The sequence below is a fragment of the Hemiscyllium ocellatum genome, chromosome 31 (genome assembly GCF_020745735.1).
Source record: "Hemiscyllium ocellatum isolate sHemOce1 chromosome 31, sHemOce1.pat.X.cur, whole genome shotgun sequence".
Taxonomy (NCBI): Eukaryota; Metazoa; Chordata; class Chondrichthyes; order Orectolobiformes; family Hemiscylliidae; genus Hemiscyllium; species Hemiscyllium ocellatum.
The window spans coordinates 8481600-8499630 of record NC_083431.1 but is presented as its reverse complement, the minus strand read 5'-3'; the positions used below and the strand labels follow the sequence as shown (position 1 = coordinate 8499630).

Genomic DNA, 18031 nt, shown 5'->3' with positions numbered 1-18031 from the left:
CATTTCCATGGAGTGCAGTGGAGGCCGGGACGCTAAATGTCTTCAAGGCAGAGATTGATAGATTCTTGTTGTCTCGAGGAATTAAGGGCTTGGGGAGAATGCTGATAAGTGGAGTTGAAATGCCCATCAGCCATGATTGAATGGCAGAGTGGACTCGATGAGCTGAATGGCCTTACTTCCACTCCTATGTCTTATGGTCTTAATAAAGGATAAATAAAAGGTGAATACTGAATTTTGTGAATGGGAGGAGAATAGAGAATCTGGCCTGGTAGACTATGTGTATGGTTTTGACAATTTAATTGAAAGCATAGAGAAAGCATGACGAGGTGGAGAAGTAAAGTACAGGGGTACAGTGAAAAGTGTACAAAGTTGCCACTCCTGGTACCATCTTAGGTACAAAGGTGCCTAGGTACAAAATAGAAAAATAAAAGCTAAAAGTTCAATATTACAGTTCTACTTGATATAAAGTTTGTGCTTGGTCCTTGTAATGATTTTAAACTAGGTATACTCATACGATCACAATGTGGAGACCCCTATTGATTCAGTAACACAAAGGCAGTGTTGCACTTCTTTAACTTCTGTTGTGGAGGTGCCAGTGTTGGAGTGGCGTGGACAAAGCTAGTACATTAGCTACCTGAAGAAGGAGGGCTCCGAAAGTTTGTGGTTACAGATAAACCTATTGGACTATAACCCAATGTCGTGTGATTTTTGATTTAATTTCTGTTGATATGGTACTGCAGTGTCTGGGCAGTTTCTATTGATATAATCAGCTACTACACTGAGGTGTGACAGTGAGATCTCTGTTGGTTTTATTAAGTATACAGTTGAACATCAGTATTAGAGTTAAAAATCACACAACACCAGGTTATAGTCCAACAGGTTTAATTGGAAGCACACTAGCTTTCAGAGCGTTGCTCCTTCATCAGGTGATAGTGGAGGGCTCAATCCTAACACACAGAATTTATAGCAGAAATTTACAATGTGATGTAACTGAACAATTGATAGTCTGTAAAGCCTTTCATCTGTTAGAATACCATGACAGTTTCACTTCTTTCATGTGTAAATCACAAAACTTTTTTTTAAAAAGTTGCATTCTTAGGTTAGCTGTTAACAATGGTGGTAGCTAGACAATATGTTGAAGGTGATAGCCCCCTGTGTTCTCTGTCTATGCCATGATGTTTAGATTGATTCTAATCTTAAAAGTGAGATAACGGAGTTTTACATGAATTCATGCAGTTTTTGAGCAAAGTACAATGTAACCCTGCAAGTACAAATTCATCCCACAAAATAGATGGTGTTGTTGTGTGATTTTTAATTTTGCACACCCCACTCCAACACCGGCATCTCCAAATCAGTGTTAGAATTTTATATTAGTCAGGCAATGAGACGACTATTGACTGTTTGATAATTTGTACTTTTATGTCTGTCAACTATTTTTGTAGCTATTCATTTGTTCATCTGATAATAGTTAGTGCGAGATTGTCATTGTTCAAAATTGTATTAAAGATTTTTCGTGGTCTGTTCTCAACTGCTTCTGTGCCTGGTTTTGGTCAACCTGGACTTTCTCCTGTTCAAGCTTTTCTGTTCCCTGGTTACATCCCCACTTTTCTGCTAGGGACCCAGGTTTGATTCCAACTTTAGATGACTGTCTGTGTGGAGGTTGCTTATTCTCCCCGTGTCTACATGGGCTTCCTCCAGGTGCTCCGGTTTCCTCCTACATTCCAAAGAAGTGCAGGTTAGGTGAATTGGCCATGCTAAATTGCCCATAATATTCACGATATGTAGATTAGGTGCACTAGTTAGGGGTAAATACAGGGTATGGGAATGAGTCTGGGTGATTTACTCTTCGGAGGATCAGTGTGGACTTGTTGGACCGAAGGGCCTGTTTCCACATTATAGAATCCCTATACATAGGGACTGCTGCTTTCTATAATATACACAGGGACTGTTGCTGTCTATAATATGCACAGGGATTGCTGCTCTCTATAATAAACACCGGGACTTCTACTGTCTATAATATACAGAGGGACTGCTGCTGTCTATAATATAGACAGGAACTACTGCTGTCTATAATATACACAGGGACTGTTGCTGTGTATAAAATACACAGGGATTGCGACTGTCTATAATATACACAGGGGCTGCTGCTGTCTACAATATACACAGGGACTGCTGTTCACTATAATATAGACTGGGACTGCTACTGTCTATAATATACACAGCAGTCCCTGTGTATATTGTAGACAGTAACAATCCCTGTATGTATTATAGACAGCAGCAATCTCTGTGTATATTATAGACAGTAGCAGCCCCTGTGTATATTATATACAGTACCAGCCCCTGTGTATATTATATACTGTAACAGTCTCTGTGTATATTATAGAAAGCAGCAATCCCTGTGTATTTTATACACAGCAACAGTCCCTGTGTATATTATAGACAGCAGTAGTTCCTATCTATATTATAGACAGCAGCAGTCCCTATATATAGGGATTCTATGATTATTGATCTGATCATAGTTATCTTATCTGGTGACTTGGTAACCCCCTTTGACAGTGCTTTGCAGTCTTATCCAGATTGATCCACTTCCCAACCTCTTCTGCTTACCTTTCTATTCTTTGAACTCCCTGTCAGTCAGGTAGGGAGAATTTTAAATTAAAAAATAACTTTAAAATGAAAAACAAAATTTAAAGTATGATTTAAAGGGCAATTAAGGATGAACAGTAATTTCTGTCATGTCGGTAGCACCTAGATTCTATGAACAAATAAAAGGTGCTTCCCTAACCATTATGGTCTGAAAAAACCTTAAAACATCTTAATCAAATGCAATTTGTTCGAATATAATAACCTGTTTTTTTGTAATATCTCTACAGCATTGATGGAGGCACGCACAGCAATCTCTCCCAATTCCCTATCCCAACACAGTTTTACAACTGGCTAGCACCAGAAATAATTCGGGGCAAGCCTGCCACTTTCAAGTCAGATGTCTACAGCATTTGTATACTTATTCAGGAACTGTTTACAGGTATAGTTCACAGGTTTTGTGTGTTAGATGATATTTTAACAGGTTCTTGTGGAGCATAAGCACTGCATTGGACCCATTGTATCAAATGGCCTGTTTCTGTAGTGCAGAATTCCTGATTCCTGAAGAAAGGCTCATGTCCGAAATGTCGATTCTCCTGGTCCTTGGATGCTGCCTGACCTGCTGCGCCTTTCCAGCAACACATTTTCAGCTGTTTCTGTAGTGCAGTTATTATTTATAATGCATACATTTTGGTAATGAAAATTCTACATTGGCATTTTTATGGTGTGGAAGATGAGTAAAATCAGAAATTATTTTTACTTCCATAATTCAATTTCTCTATGATTATTCATGATAATGTAAAAGTTTCCAGTAAGTACAAATAGAAATACAGAAATGAGGCACAAAAGACGTGTCATATTGCAGTACCTATATACTGTGCTATTGCATGGAAGGTTGGCGCTTGCAAGTCCCTGTTTGTGTTTTTCAGTGTTGAGCAATGTCTAGAGTGTTCTTGCTTATCAGGTCATTTTCTATACTGTCAGCTGCAGAACGTTTGTTCTTTCCGCAGTTCTCACCCACCAATTCTCACTCCCTCAGCTGATTTACTCGGAAGCCCAAGTAACAGTCTCATACTTCATTACCATCTCCCCCAGTAAAATGATGAGATTACCTTAGACTGAATGTATTCGCCCTGTGGAATGTTTGTGTAACGCACTGCTGATTTTCTGGGAGCCCACTGCTGAAGCAGGGACTGGTCACTGGATTTCATCCCCAAACTTATTTCATTCATTTAACTGTTCAATTTGATATTGGTACAAAGTTAAGGCACAAATTTACTCCAGTGCTTTATTGCAACCCTCACACCGGGCCAATTAATTGTTAGTGTTATAGACTATCATGTAGTAGAGGCAGTAGCTTCTTACTGTTTCATTTTGGTTCAACACTTTGACAAGTCATGCTATGTAGTTATTAATAAATGTGGCATTGTGAACAATTATATTTATGTCATGGACTTTACCTATTAGTTCAGTTTTGACATATTTTCAAACTTCTCATTGATGAAATTGTCGTGCAGATGTAGTTCCCTGGGAAGACCTGGATGGATTTGCAGTGAAGGAATTAATAGCAACAGGACGATATTTAACCGTGGATGAACAAGTTCCTAAGCCATACTATGACATAGTGCAAACTGGGATTCAACCAAAGCCACAGAATCGGACTATGAACCTTCAAGATATCCGCTTTATTCTCCGGAATGACATCAAGGTGGAAAAAGAGCCTCAGGAACATTTTGGGAGGGGGGGCGCGGGTGGAGGGGGGTTTTTGTTTCAGTCCTAAACTTAATAGCAGTGATTCTGAAATTGACCGAATACTCTGTTTCCATGCTGTACATCTTTATGACTCTATGACTCTAAACAGAGTTCCCATAGCTTTAAATAGACTCCTTATCTTGATTTCTTACGACATTTTTATAAGGACCACTTATTCTGCTCGAAGTGTTATCCTGGTTTTATATATATCTTATTGACAAGTCTAAATGTTATTCAATTCAATTAGCTATTTTGGATAAATATCAATCTAGTCTCATTTAACACAGGATATAATTAACAATCAGCAGAAATATACCCTTGAAAAAGTCCAATCCAAAGTGGAGAGCTTATATGATGATATCAATATGTCTGTGGCAGCCAGCTCAGACGATGCAGACTTCAGGAAAGAGCAGGTACAAGTTCAGGAGGTGAATGCCAGCAAAGGAAGACAACCTGAACATGTAAAAGAAGCCCAGATCACAACAGAGAATGGTATGGAAGTTGCCTTGATAAATAATTGTTCTGTTGGCATTTGTACACACAATCATTAAATTTTACTTTTATCTGAACTTCCTTCACTATACGTCACTGGGTAGTGGTATACCTGGGACTAATGACAGTTAAGCTTTACTAAGGCATACTGGATCTTGCTTTAGATCAATGGAGGCTTTTTAAAAAGAGTTTTTCATGAATTTGCCCCAATTTTATTGGAGAGAAGGAGGAAGAAAATAAACAAGGAGCCTACCTTTTTATATTTTTCAGATCATTCCTATTACAACTTGGGTCGGAGCACTAGCCTCAGTCCAAAGAAAGAAAGTGAACTAGCTGGTGAAGTCATAGATTTGAACAATGAATCATCACAACAGATTACAGTTCTGTATGATTGTTGGAGAACAGAGCAAAATCAAACTGAAGATAGTGCAATGTCTAGAATCCAGGCAAAGGTTTGTGACAAACATAAACTTAGTAAAGACCCATGGAATGAGTTTGAACAGGCCTATGGCATTGAGCCAGCTGAAAGCCAAAGAGCAAAACATGAAACTGATGTTCTCGAACAATTACATGAACTAGACCTTGCATTAGAACAAGAAATGTATGGTACATCTGACAGTCAACCAGCAGATGATGATTTAGAGACAAGTCTGTTACACTACGATAGCACAGGGGAGAATTCTGAGGAAGATAGCAGTGTATGCTTGGAAACAACAACAGAATATGCATCAGATGAGGAAAATGAACTGTTTCAGTCTCATAAAAGGTCAGGAGTGGAAGATTTAGCTAGTGATCAAGAAAAACAAAGTATGATTGCCTCACGTGCATTGAGCAACAGAGTACTGGAGGAAGAGAAGAACTCTGCGACTAATATGTCAATCCAGCACTCAATCAGCAGCTGTGCGATTAACATTCAAACATCAAAACATTTACTGCAACAAGCTTTCAGTGCCCTTGATCACATTAAAAGAGGATACAACCCTGAAGTAAACAAAATACTGAAAATTGCAGAAGAAACTAAAACACACGATTTACCGATCTTGGAGATAGCTCCCAACACCCAGCTACCTGGCTTTGATGAAGTTGACTATCAGAAGAAAAGTGAAAATGGGAATCGAAGGAGTAAGCTGTGCAATGACAGCCGCCTTGTGATCCCTATAGCTGTGGCTCCTCCAGGATGCTATCAGCTCCCAGTGTACAAAGTGAGAAAGAGGCACGGAGCTGATCCTGTAGTGAGCATTCAACCAGCATCAAAGGTTCTGAATTGGACTCAAGGTGACCACACATCAGTAGTGAAACCTTGTTCTAATGTTCTTGATGTTCTAAAGACATCAGACACCTATGCAGATGGGACACAAACTACCTGTTTATTGAAGAAGCAAGTGAATGATGAAGAGTCTGGTAACAGCTCTGCCATGGATAAACATGTTGCTTCTTTATCAGAATACAAGAGAACATTGGCAATGAAGAGTAAGAAGAAAAAGAATATATTAGCTCATGTTCACCATCAGGACATTTACCCTGTAAGTTTCTAAAACCACTGAAACATAATGTTATGAAATTTGCTACTTTCTTTGTACCAAATTTTAATATGTACTATTTGTTATTTTATCTTACGCGTCACACTACATTATTTTGCTTCTCATCATGGGTAGAGTGGGCAGTGCACCTTTAACAGCAGAAGTATAATGCAGGGGTAAAGGCTTTATGATCGAAAAGTATGGCGCTGGAAAAGCACAGCCAGTCAGGCAGCATCTGAGGAGCAGGAGAATCGATGTTTCAGGCATAAGTCCTTCATCAGGAATGAGACTTGTGGGCCAAGGGGGTTGAGAGATAAATAGGAGAGGGTGGGGTTGGGGTAGCTGGAAATGCGATAGGTAGATGAAGGTGGGTGAAAGTGATAGGTTGGAGAGGAGGGTGAAGCAGATAGGTGGGAAGGATAATGGACAGGTAGGACGAGTCAAGGGGGCGGTGTCGAATTGGAAGGTTGCGACTGGGATAAGGTGGGGGGAGGGGAAATGAGGAAACTGGTGAAATCCTCATTGATCCCATTTGGTTGGAGGGTCCCAAGACAGAAGATGTGGCATTTGGCGATGGAGGAGGCCCAGGATCTGCATGTCCTTGGTGGAGTGGGAGGGGGAGTTGAAGTGTTCAACCACAGGGTGGTGGGGTTGGTTAGTGTGGGTGTCTCAGACATGTTCTCTGAAATGATCCGCAAGTAGGTGTCCTGTTACCCTAATATAGAGGAGACCACATTGAGTGCAACAGTAGATGACGTGTCGAAGTACAGGTAAGTTTCTGTCAGATGTGGAAAGATCCTTTGGGGCATTGGACAGAGGTGAGGAGAGAGGGTAGGTGCAGGTTTTGCACCTACCCTCTTTTGCACTTCTTGCAGTGTGAGGGGAATGTGCCAGGAGTGGAGAGTGGGTTATTGGAGGTCGTGGACCTGACAAGGGAGTTGCAGAGGGAATAGTCTCTCCAAAATGCAGATAAGGTTGGGGAGGAAAATATATCGGTGATGGCAGGGTCTGTTTGGAGGTGGTGGAAATGGCAGAGGATGATGTGGTGTATCTGGAAGTTGGTGGGGTTGAAAATGAGAAACGGGGGTTTCTGTCATTGTGGCAATTGGAGAAGTGGGGTTCAAAGGCGGAGTGGGAAGTGGATGAGATGCGCTGGAGGACATCGTCAACCACATGGGAGTAGAATTTGAAGAATGCAGTCTTTGAAGAAGGAGAGCATCTGGGATGTTCCCAATTCCTCTGCCTCCACCGCATCTGCTCTCAGCAGGGTCAGTTCTACATCCCAGATGGTCTCCTTCTTCAAACACTGCAATTTCCCCTACCACGTGGTCGACAATGTCCTCTAGTGAATCTCATCTACTTCCCACACCTCCTCTCTTGAACCCCACCCCTCCAATCACCACAATGACAGAACCCTCTGGTCCTCACCTTCCTCCCCACTAACCTCCAGATATATTGCAAAATCCTCCGCTATTTCCACCAGATCCAAACAGACCCCATGACCAGAGATATATTTCCCTCCCCACCTCTATCTGTGTTTCGGAGAGACTATTCCCTCCGTGACTCCCTTGTTAGGACCAGGCCCCTTACCAATCCTCCCTCCACTCCTGGCACCTTCCCCTGCCAGCACAAGAAGTGCAAAATCTGCACCCACGCCTCTCTCCTCACCTCCGTCCAAGGTCCCAAAGGATCCTTCCACAGACAGAAATTTACCTCTACTTTCACACACGTCATTTATTGTATCCGTTGCATGCAATGTAGTCTCCTCTGCATTGGAGAGACAAGATGCCAACTTGCGGATCATTTCAGAGAACATCTCTGGGACACCCACACTAACCAACCCCATTACCCTGTGGCTGAACACTTTAACTCCCCCTCCCACTCCACCAAGGTCATGCAGGCTCTGGGCCTCCTCCATCGCCAACCTCTTACCACCTGACACCTGGAGGAAGAATGCTTAATCTGCTGCTTGGGAACCTCTAACAAACGGGATCAATGTGGATTTCACCAGTTTCCTCATTTCAGTTCCCCCCCCTCCCTATCCCAGCCGCAACCTTCCAACTCGGCACCGCTCTCTTGACCTGTTCTACCTGTCCATTATCCTTCCCACCTATCTGCTTCACTCTCGTCTCCGACCTATCACTATCACCCACCTTCGTCTATCTATTGCATTTCCAACTACCTTTCTCCCAGCCCCACCTCACTCCCATTTATCTCTCAGCCCCCTTGGCCTACAGGCCTCATTCCTGATGAAAGACTTATGTTCAAAACATTAATTCTCCTGCTCCCTGGATGCTGCCTGACCAGCTGTGCGTTTCCAGCGCCATACTCTTCGACTCTGATTTCCAGCATCTGCAGTCCTCACTTGCTCCTAATGGCTTTTTAATGCAAATTTTGGTTAATTAAAATTATAGTGATTTATAAAAAAAATTTCTTTCTTGCTGCAGACTCGTAGAGGCCACATATCTATGAGAATCCCAGCAGAAGGTAGCCAGCAAGAATATAGAAAGCAAAGCATGTATCTATCCGGCAATAGAAGAATCCACATTACTCAAAGGTGAATCTCCTGTGTAGTTTTGCCATTATGATTCTGGGAACCTATGAGTGAGCTCTGTGTGCATATTTTTGCTGTACCTGCTGTGCTGAAGTCCTACTTATCCCCAGTGTTGTAAAGGATGGGTCTGGTCAAGTTGTTCTAGAGTGTTCCAAGTTGTTGGACTGTACTGTGCCACCTGTTCCTTTATACAGGGAGAAACACCTTTTAACACAAGTCCAACAGGCAGTGATCAGCATATAATGTTTTTGTAATGTAATGTCCTGCAGGGAAAGGAGAAGCTATATCCTATTGGATTGTTCCCTAAGCTGACTGACAAAATAATTTGATAGAATGCATAGTCAACTAGGCATTGCTTGGCTGATGGTGAGACAGGCATTACCCATCAGATTTTTCATGCATTCCTAGACTTTCTATATCATGACATGTTGCCGTTGCGACAGCCTGGGTGATGAGAATCGCACCACAAATCTCTTTCTAGAATGTTTCTTTGAAAAGAAGGTCTAGAGATTGTTTTTGTCGAGGTTCATCCTCAGCCAATCTGTGATGCATGACTCAGTGCTCTGCAGACTGTTCCCATCAGCGCACACAGAGACAAACATCAACTGTACCTGGAAGACCATAAATTCCATGAAAGACATTCTTTGGTCTGCCTGAAATTTGTTGATCTTCCAGTACAAAGCATGGTCCTTGATTAAGTATTGCAGACCAGCACATTCCAAGGCCCAGGACTACATGCTGAGGGATGTACTAAAGTTTGGAGCAGCCACCGCCATGATGCAATGGGGAAATGCCACTATCTAAAGCCATTCTGCCATGGTATTTCAAGGATCTGATAACTTATAGAACCTCTTGTAGCTTGTATTGGAATAGAAGTAGTTTCTTGTCATATTTAATAAATGTTCCAGTTTGAGATTTGGAGTTCCAATTTGGCATTTGGATTGAAGCACCTAACAGTGCAATGTTCAGATGAGAAATGTGATATACGTATTGCATTTTCTGTAATATTTGACTTGAACTGCTTCGTCATATAGATAATTAATGAATAAAATATATTATTGCAGAGAAATATACCTAACACAGTAATGTAACAAATACTTCATTGCACTCCATTATTTGGTAATTATTCCAATTTCGGTCATTCTTTTCCCACCAATAGAGATGACAGAATAAATTAATGATTTAATCTAGGCCCAAGTTGGAATTGGAATTTTAATTTTGGCTCTCTTTTTGACTAATAGTATTATATCCAAGTCAGAAACTTTTGAGTTCATGGCCCACTCCAGACAATTAAATGTGTAACCTAGGCTAAGGAAAAACTGTACTGTTGAAGGTGCCGTCTTTCAGAAGAGACATTAATAAGGGTCATGTCTGCCCTCTCAGATGGATGTAAAAAGATCCCACAGCATTATTTAGAAAATGAGCAGCTGTGTTACCCTATTATCTGGCCAACATTTATCCCCAAGCCAGCATCACTAAAAACATTGTGACAATCATATTAAGTAAAACTGATGCTGTAGATCAGAAACAAGAATGGAAATTGCTGGAAAAGCTCAGCAGGTCTGGCAGCATCTGTGAAGACAAATCAGAGTTAACATTTCAGGTCCGGTGACCCTTCCTCAGAACAGATGGTAAATAGGAAAATGTTGGTTTGTATGCAGAAAATAGGGTGGAAAGAGGGGTTAAGAAATAAATGATAGGTGGGGGTAGAGTCATAGAGATGTACAGCATGGAAACAGACCCTTTGGTCCAACCCATCCATGCCGACCAGATATCCTAACACAATCTAGTCCCACCTGCCAGCACCTGGCCCATATCCCACTAAACCCTTTCTATTCATATACCCATCCAAATGCCTCTTAAATGTTGCAATTGTACCAGCCTCCACCACTTCCTCTGGCAGCTCCTTTCATACACGTACCACCTTCTGTGTGAAAAAGTTGCCCTGTATGTCTCTTTTATATCTTTCCCCTCTCACCCTAAACCTATGCCCTCTAGTTCTGAACTCCCCAACCCCAGGGAAAAGACTTTGCCTATTTACCCTATCCATGCCCCTCATAATTTTGTAAACCTCTATAAGGTCACCCCTCAGCCTCTGACGCTCCAGGGAAAACAGCCCCAGCCTGTTCAGCCTTTCCCTATAGCTCAAATCCTCCATCCCTGGCAACATGTTTGTAAATCTTTTCTGAACACTTTCAAGTTTTACAACATTTTTCCGACAGGAAGGAGGCCAGAATTGCACGCAATATTCCAAAAGTGGCTAACCAATGTCCTATACAGCCGCAACATGACCTCCCAACTCTAATACTCAATACTCTGACTAATAAAGGAAAGCACACCAAACGCCTTCTTCACTATCCTATCTACCTGCGACTTCACTTTCAAGGAGCTATGATCCTCCATTCCCAGGTCTCTTTGTTCAGCAACACTCCCTAGGACCTTACCATTACGTGTATAAATCCTGTTAAGATTTGCTTTCCCAAAATATAGCAACTCACATTTATCTGAATTAAACTCCATCTGCCACTTCTCAGCCCATTGGCCCATCTGGTCAAGATCCTGTTGTAATCTGAGGTAACCCTCTTCGCTGTCCACTACACCTCCAATTTTGGTGTCATCTGCAAAATTACTAACTGTACCTTTTATGCTCACATCTAAATCATTTATGTAAATGACAAAAAGTAGGGCCCAGCACCGATCCTTGTGGCACTCCACTGGTCACAGGCCTCCAGTCTGAAAAACAACCCTCCACCACCACCCTCTATCTTCTACCTTTGAGCCAGTTCTGTATCCAAATGGCTAGTTCTCCCTGTATTCCATGAGATCTAACCTTGCTAATCAGTCTCCCATGGGGAACCTTGTCGGACGCCTGACTGAAGTCCATATAGATCACGTCTACTCCTCTTTGTTACTTCCTCAAAAAACCCAATCAAGTTTGTGAGGCATGATTTCCCATGCACAAAACCATGTTGACTATCCCTAATTAGTCCTAGCCTTTCCAAATACATGTACATCTTGTGCTTCAGGATTCCCTCCAACAACTTGCCCACTACCGAGGTCAGGCTCACTGGTCTGTAGTTCCCTGGCTTGTCCTTACCACCCTTCTTAAATAGTGGCACCACATTAGCCAACCTCCAGTCTTCCAGCACCTCACCTTTGACTGTCGATGATACACATATCTCAGCAAGAGGCCCAGCAATCACTTCTCTAGCTTCCCACCTGATCAGGTCCTGGGGATTTATCCACTTTTAACTGTTTCAAGACATTCTGCCCTCCCTCCTCTGTAATGTGGACATTTTGCAAGATGGCACCATCTATTTGCCTCCAGTCTATATCTTCCATATCCTTTTCCACAGTAAATACTGATGCAAAATACTCATTTAGTATCTCCCCCATTTTCTGCAGCTCCACACAAAGGCTGCCTTGCTGTTCTTTGAGGGGCCCTATTCTCTCCCTAGTTACCCTTTGGTACTTAATGTATTTGTAAAAACCCTTTGGATTCTCCTTAACCCTATTTGCCAAAGCTATCTCATGTCCCCGTTTTGTCCTCCTGATTTCCCTCTTAAATATACTTCTACTTTCTTTATACTCTTCTAAGGATTCACTCAATCTATCCTATCTATACCTTATATATGCTTCCTTTTTCTTAACCAAACCCTCAATTTCTTTAGTCATCCAGCATTCCCTATACCTACCAGTCTTTCCTTTCACCCTAACAGGAATATACTTTCTCTGGATTCTCGTTATCTCATTTCTGAAGGTTTCCCACTTTTGATCCATTCTTTTACCTGCGAACGTCTGCCCCCAATCAGTTTTCGAAAATTCTTGCCTATTACCGTCAAAATTGGCCTTTCTCCAATTTAGAACTTCAACTTTTATATCTGGTCTATCCTTTTCCCTCATTAGAGCCTGAAGAGAGAGAAGAACAATTGGACAGACAAAGGTTTGGTTTACGATCTGACTAGGAGGGTGAATACCTGTTCATGGAGACTGTTAGTGACTAACAAAAGGTAGTGTCTACTGGCAGACTATGTAATAACAAGGCCTGGTGTGTGGGTAGGGGGCTAAGACATAGGAAAGTTTAGGCCCTAAAATTATTGAATTCGATATTGAGTCAGGAGGCCTGCAGGGTGCCCTGTTGAACATTCCTAGGTAAAAACAAGGACTGCAGATGCTGGAAACCAGATTCTAGATTAGAGTGATGCTGGAAAAGCACAGTAGTTCAGGCAGCATTCGAGAAGCAGGAAAATCGACATTTCGTGCAAAAGCCCCTTAGTAGGAATAGAGGCAGAGTGCCTGCAGGGTGGAGAGATAAATGAGAGGAGGATGGGGGTGGGGAGAAAGTAACATAGAGTACAATGGGTGAATGGGGGTGGGGATGGAGGTGACAGGTCAGAGGAGAGGGTGGAGTGGATAGGCAAAAAGGAAGATAGGCAGGTGGGACAGGTCATGGGGACAGTGCTGAGCTGAAAGGTTGGAACTGGGGTAAGGTGGGGGAAGGGGAAATGAGGAAACTGGTGAAGTCCACATTGATGCCTTGGGGTTGAAGTGTTCCGAGGTGGAAGATGAGGCGTTCTTTCTCCAAGCGTCGGGTGGTGAGGGAGCAGTGGTGAAGGAGGCCCAGGGCCTCCAAGTCCTTAGCTGATTGGGAGGGGGAATTGAAATGTTGGGCCATAAGGCAGTGTGATTGATTGGTGTGGGTGTCCCAGAGATGTTCCCTAAAGCACTCTGCTGGGAGGCGTCCAGTCTCCCCAATGTAGAGGAGACCGCATCAGGAGCAACGGATACAATAAATGGTATTGGTGGTGTGCGGTAAAACTTTGATGGATGTGGAAGGCTCCTTTGGGGCCTTGGATGGAGGTGAGGGAGGAGGTGTGGGTGCAAGTTTTGCAACTCCTGTGGTGGCAGGGGTAGGTGCCAGGATTGGAGGGTGGGTTGTTGGGGGGCTTGGACCTGACCAGGTAGTCATGGAGAGAAGGCGGAAAGGGGTGGAGAGGGAAATATATCCCTGATGATGGGGTCCATTTTGAGGTGGCGGAGATGTCGGCGGATGATTTGGTTTATGTGAAGGTTGGTAAGGTGCAAGGTGACCACGGGGGGTCTGTCCTTCTTACAGTTCGAGGGTTAGGGTCTGAGGGCGGATGTGCAGGATGTGAACGAGATGCGTTGGAGGGCATCTTTAACCACGTGGGAAGGGAAATTGCGATCGCTAAAGAAGGAGGCCATCTGGGGTGTTCTGTGGTGGAACTGGTCTTCCTGGGAGCAGATACGGCGGAGGCGGAGGAATTGGGAATATGGGATGGCATTTTTGCAGGAGGTAGGGTGGGAAGAGGTGTAATCCAAGTAGCTATGGGAGTCCAGACCAAAGAGGTAGCCATGGGCACCTGTACGGGCCCCAGCTATGCCAGTCTCTTTGTAGGCTACGTAGAACAGTCCATCTTCCGTAGTTACACCGCCACCACTCCCCACCTCTTCCTCCGCTACATTGATAACTGCATTGGCGCCACCTCATGCTCCCGTGAGGAGGTTGAGCAATTCATCAACTTCACCAACACATTCCACCCTGTCCTTAAATTTACCTGGACCATCTCCGACACCTCCTCCCCTTCCTGGACCTCTCCATCTCCATTAATGATGACCGACTTGACACCAACATTTTCTACAAACCCACCGACTCTCAGCTATCTGGATTACACCTTTTCCCACCCTACCTCCTGCAAAAATGCCATCCCGTATTCCCAATTCCTGCGCCTCCGTTGTATCTGATCCCAGGAGGACCAGTTCCACCATAGAACACACCAGATGGCCTCCTTCTTTAGAGACCGCAGCTTCTCTTCCCACGTGGTCAAAGATGCCCTCCAACACATCTCGTCCACATCCTGCACCTCCGCCCTCAGACCCCAACACTCCAATCGTAACAAGGACAGAACCCCCCCCCCCGGTGCTCACCTTCCACCCTGCCAACCTCCGCATAAACCAAATCATCCGACGACATTTCCACCACCTCCAAATGGACCCCACCACCAGGGATATATTTCCCTCCCCACCACTTTCTGCCTTCCACAAAGACCATTCCCTCCGTGACTACCTGGTCAGGTCCACGCCACCTAAGAATCCCCTGCCGTCCTGGCACCTTCCCCTGCCACCGCAGGAATTGTAAAACCTGTGCCCACACCTCCTCCCTCACCTCCATCCAAGGCCCCAAAGGAGCCTTCCACATCCATCAAAGTTTTACCTGCGCATCCACCAATACCATTTATTGTATCCGTTGCTCCCGATGCGGTCTCCTCTACATTGGGGAGACTGGATGCCTCCTAGCAGAGTGCTTTAGGGAACATCTCTGGGACACCCACACCAATCAACCACACTGCCCTGTGGCCCAACATTTCAATTCCCCCTCCCAATCAGCCAAGGACATGGAGGTCCTGGGCCTCCTTCACTTCTGCTCCCTCACCACCCGGCGCCTGGAGGAAGAACACCTCATCTTCTGCCTCGGAACACTTCAACCCCAAGGCATCAATATGGATTTCACCAGTTTCCTCATTTCCTCTTCCCCCACCTCATCCTAGTTCCAACCTTTCAGCTCAGCACTGTCCCCATGACTTGTCCTACCTGCCTATCTTCCTCGCCACTCCACCATCCTCTCTGATCTACCATCTTCATCCCCACCCCATTCACCCATTGTACTCTTTGCTACATTCCCCCACCCTCCTCTCTGACCTGTCACCTCCATCCCCACCCCTCATTCACCTATTGTACTCTATGCTACTTTCTCCTCACCCCCATCCTCCTCTCATTTATCTCTCTACCCTGCAGGCACTCTGCCTCTATTCCAGATGAAAGGCTTTTGTCCGAAACATCGATTTTCCTGCTCCTCGGATGCTGCCTGAACTGCTGTGCTTTTCCAGCACCACTCTAATCTAGAATGTTGAACATTCCTGCCACTCCTGTTTCTGTTTCTGTTTCTGTGACAATCATATTGCTGTTTGTGAGAGCTTTGTGTATTTAAATTGGCTGTTTAGTTTCCAGTTTTATAATAGTGACTATACTCCACAAAGCACTTAATTTGCTGTAAAATGTCGTCGTGTGTCCTGCTGTTGTGAAAGCAATTATATAAATTCAAGTCTTTCTTTGAGCCAGAGACTTAATCGCATACATTTCCCATAAATGCAGGTTGTTAATCCAAGCTGACAATCATGAGAGAAGGCTGAAATACTTGTTTTCTGATATGACATTCTACTGAACACGATGTTTAAAGCTGCCATCAGCCCTCACTCACTGGTGCCTTGGTTTGGAGAATTCAAAAAAGGCTTGTATTTTAGCACTTTTCATGGCCACCAGATATTTCAAAGTGCTTTAAAGCCAGTAATTGAGTTCAGCCTGTTCAGTTTTGGGGATGTCAGATTTCTGGTGATTTAGGAACAGAAATAGGCCTGCTTTGCCTTTCAGCAGATCATAGCTGTTTGTAGCCCAAACTCTACTTAATTTTTATTTTAATATCTTTTGATTCCCTTGTCAATCAAAAATCTGTCCAAATGTTTCTTGAATACACAGTATTCAGTGATCCAACCTGCACTGCTCAATGGAGAAGATAACTCCACAGACTGATGATCCCTCTGAGAGAGAAAAACTTCTCCTTACCTCTGTCTTAATTAGGAGATCCCTCATTGTTAAACTGTGTCCCCGATAGTTCGAATCTCTCCTACAAGGGGAAACATCTTATGCACCCTGTCAAGTCCCTCAGGATCTTAAATGTTTCAATAAGATCACTTCTCATTATTCTGTTGGATATAGGCCCTAAGACCATATAACCTGCTGAGCATTTCCTAATAAACTAACCCTTTCCTCTCAGGAATCAGTTAAGTGAATCTACTCTGAACAGTTTCTAACACAATTATATCCTTTCTTAAGTAAAGAGACTAAAACTATACACAGCATTTCATTGTCAGTCTGCCTAAGGCCCTGTAACAGATGTAGCAACACATTACTACTTGTATATTCAATTTCCCATTGCAATAAACACCAACATCCCATTTGCCTTTCTAATCACTTCTGTCCCTGCATTCTGAGTTCTGGTGATTCATGTAGCAGAGCGTTAAGATCCCTTTGTACTTGGGTACTACAATATCTTTCCATTTAAAAAGTATACTGCCATTCTATTATCGAAGTAGGTAAATGTGCACATCCCCAAATTAAACTCTATCTGCCAAATCTTATCCCGCTCAGTAAACCTACTTAAATCAATTTGTAAACAGTTTGCTGTCTTGACAACTTAATTTTCTGCCTATCTTTGTGTCATAAACAAATTTAGCAAACATAATTTCATCCCTTTATCCAAGTCATTAGTATAGTTTATGAATAGGAGAAAATGAGGACTGCACATGCTGGAGATCAGAGTCGAGAGTGGGATGCTGGAAAAGCACAGCAGGTCAGGCAGCATCTGAGGAGCAGGAGAAATGACATTTTGGGAAAGGGTCCTTCATCAGGAATGAGGAATGTGAGCTGAGGGGGTGGAGAGATAATTGAGAGGGGGGTGGGCATGGGGGGAGATAGCTGAGAGTGTGATAGGTAGATGGAGGTGGGGGTAATGGTGATAGGTTGGAGGGGAGGGCCACCCTCCTCAGCTTGTCCATCTGAAAATGATCTATTCATGTCCAGTTCTATGCTTTCTGTTAGTAATCTAGTTTCTATCCATGCTATTGTCTACACCATGAGCTCTTGTATTGTGAAGTAACCTTTTATATGACACCCTATTGAATGCCTTTAGAAATCTAAGTATTCTCCACCTATAGGTTCTTTACAATTCATCCTGCCTCAAAAAGCACTGTAAAATTAGTCAAACACTATTTCCCTTTCACAAAATCGTGTTGGCTTAGCACGATCACATTTTGATTTTCTAATTACTCTTAATAATATATTGTAGCAATTTCCTGTTTCAGGCTCCCTCCTTTTTTGAATAGAGATGTTGCGTTTGTGATTTTTCATATTCACTGGGATCTTTCCAGAGTCCATGGGGATTTTGGAAGACCATAACCTACCATCTCTAGTAGATCACATCCATCTTGGTCACTTTTGTAAGACCCTAGGATGAAGTCCATAAGGTTTTGAGGATTTGTCAGCCTTTAATTCT

At 43.2% G+C, this 18031-nt stretch overlaps 1 protein-coding gene across 1 annotated transcript in view; it reads left to right on the top strand.

Moving 5' to 3' along the window:
* LOC132830225 (inactive serine/threonine-protein kinase TEX14-like) overlaps window positions 1-18031 on the top strand; it is a 112417-nt gene that overhangs the window by 45001 nt on the left and 49385 nt on the right. Inside the window, exons 10-13 of the mRNA XM_060847758.1 lie at window positions 2874-3025; window positions 4101-4291; window positions 4623-4827; window positions 5098-6297. Coding sequence (XP_060703741.1) covers window positions 2874-3025; window positions 4101-4291; window positions 4623-4827; window positions 5098-6297 — 1748 coding nt within the window. The remainder of the gene's footprint in view (window positions 1-2873; window positions 3026-4100; window positions 4292-4622; window positions 4828-5097; window positions 6298-18031) is intronic.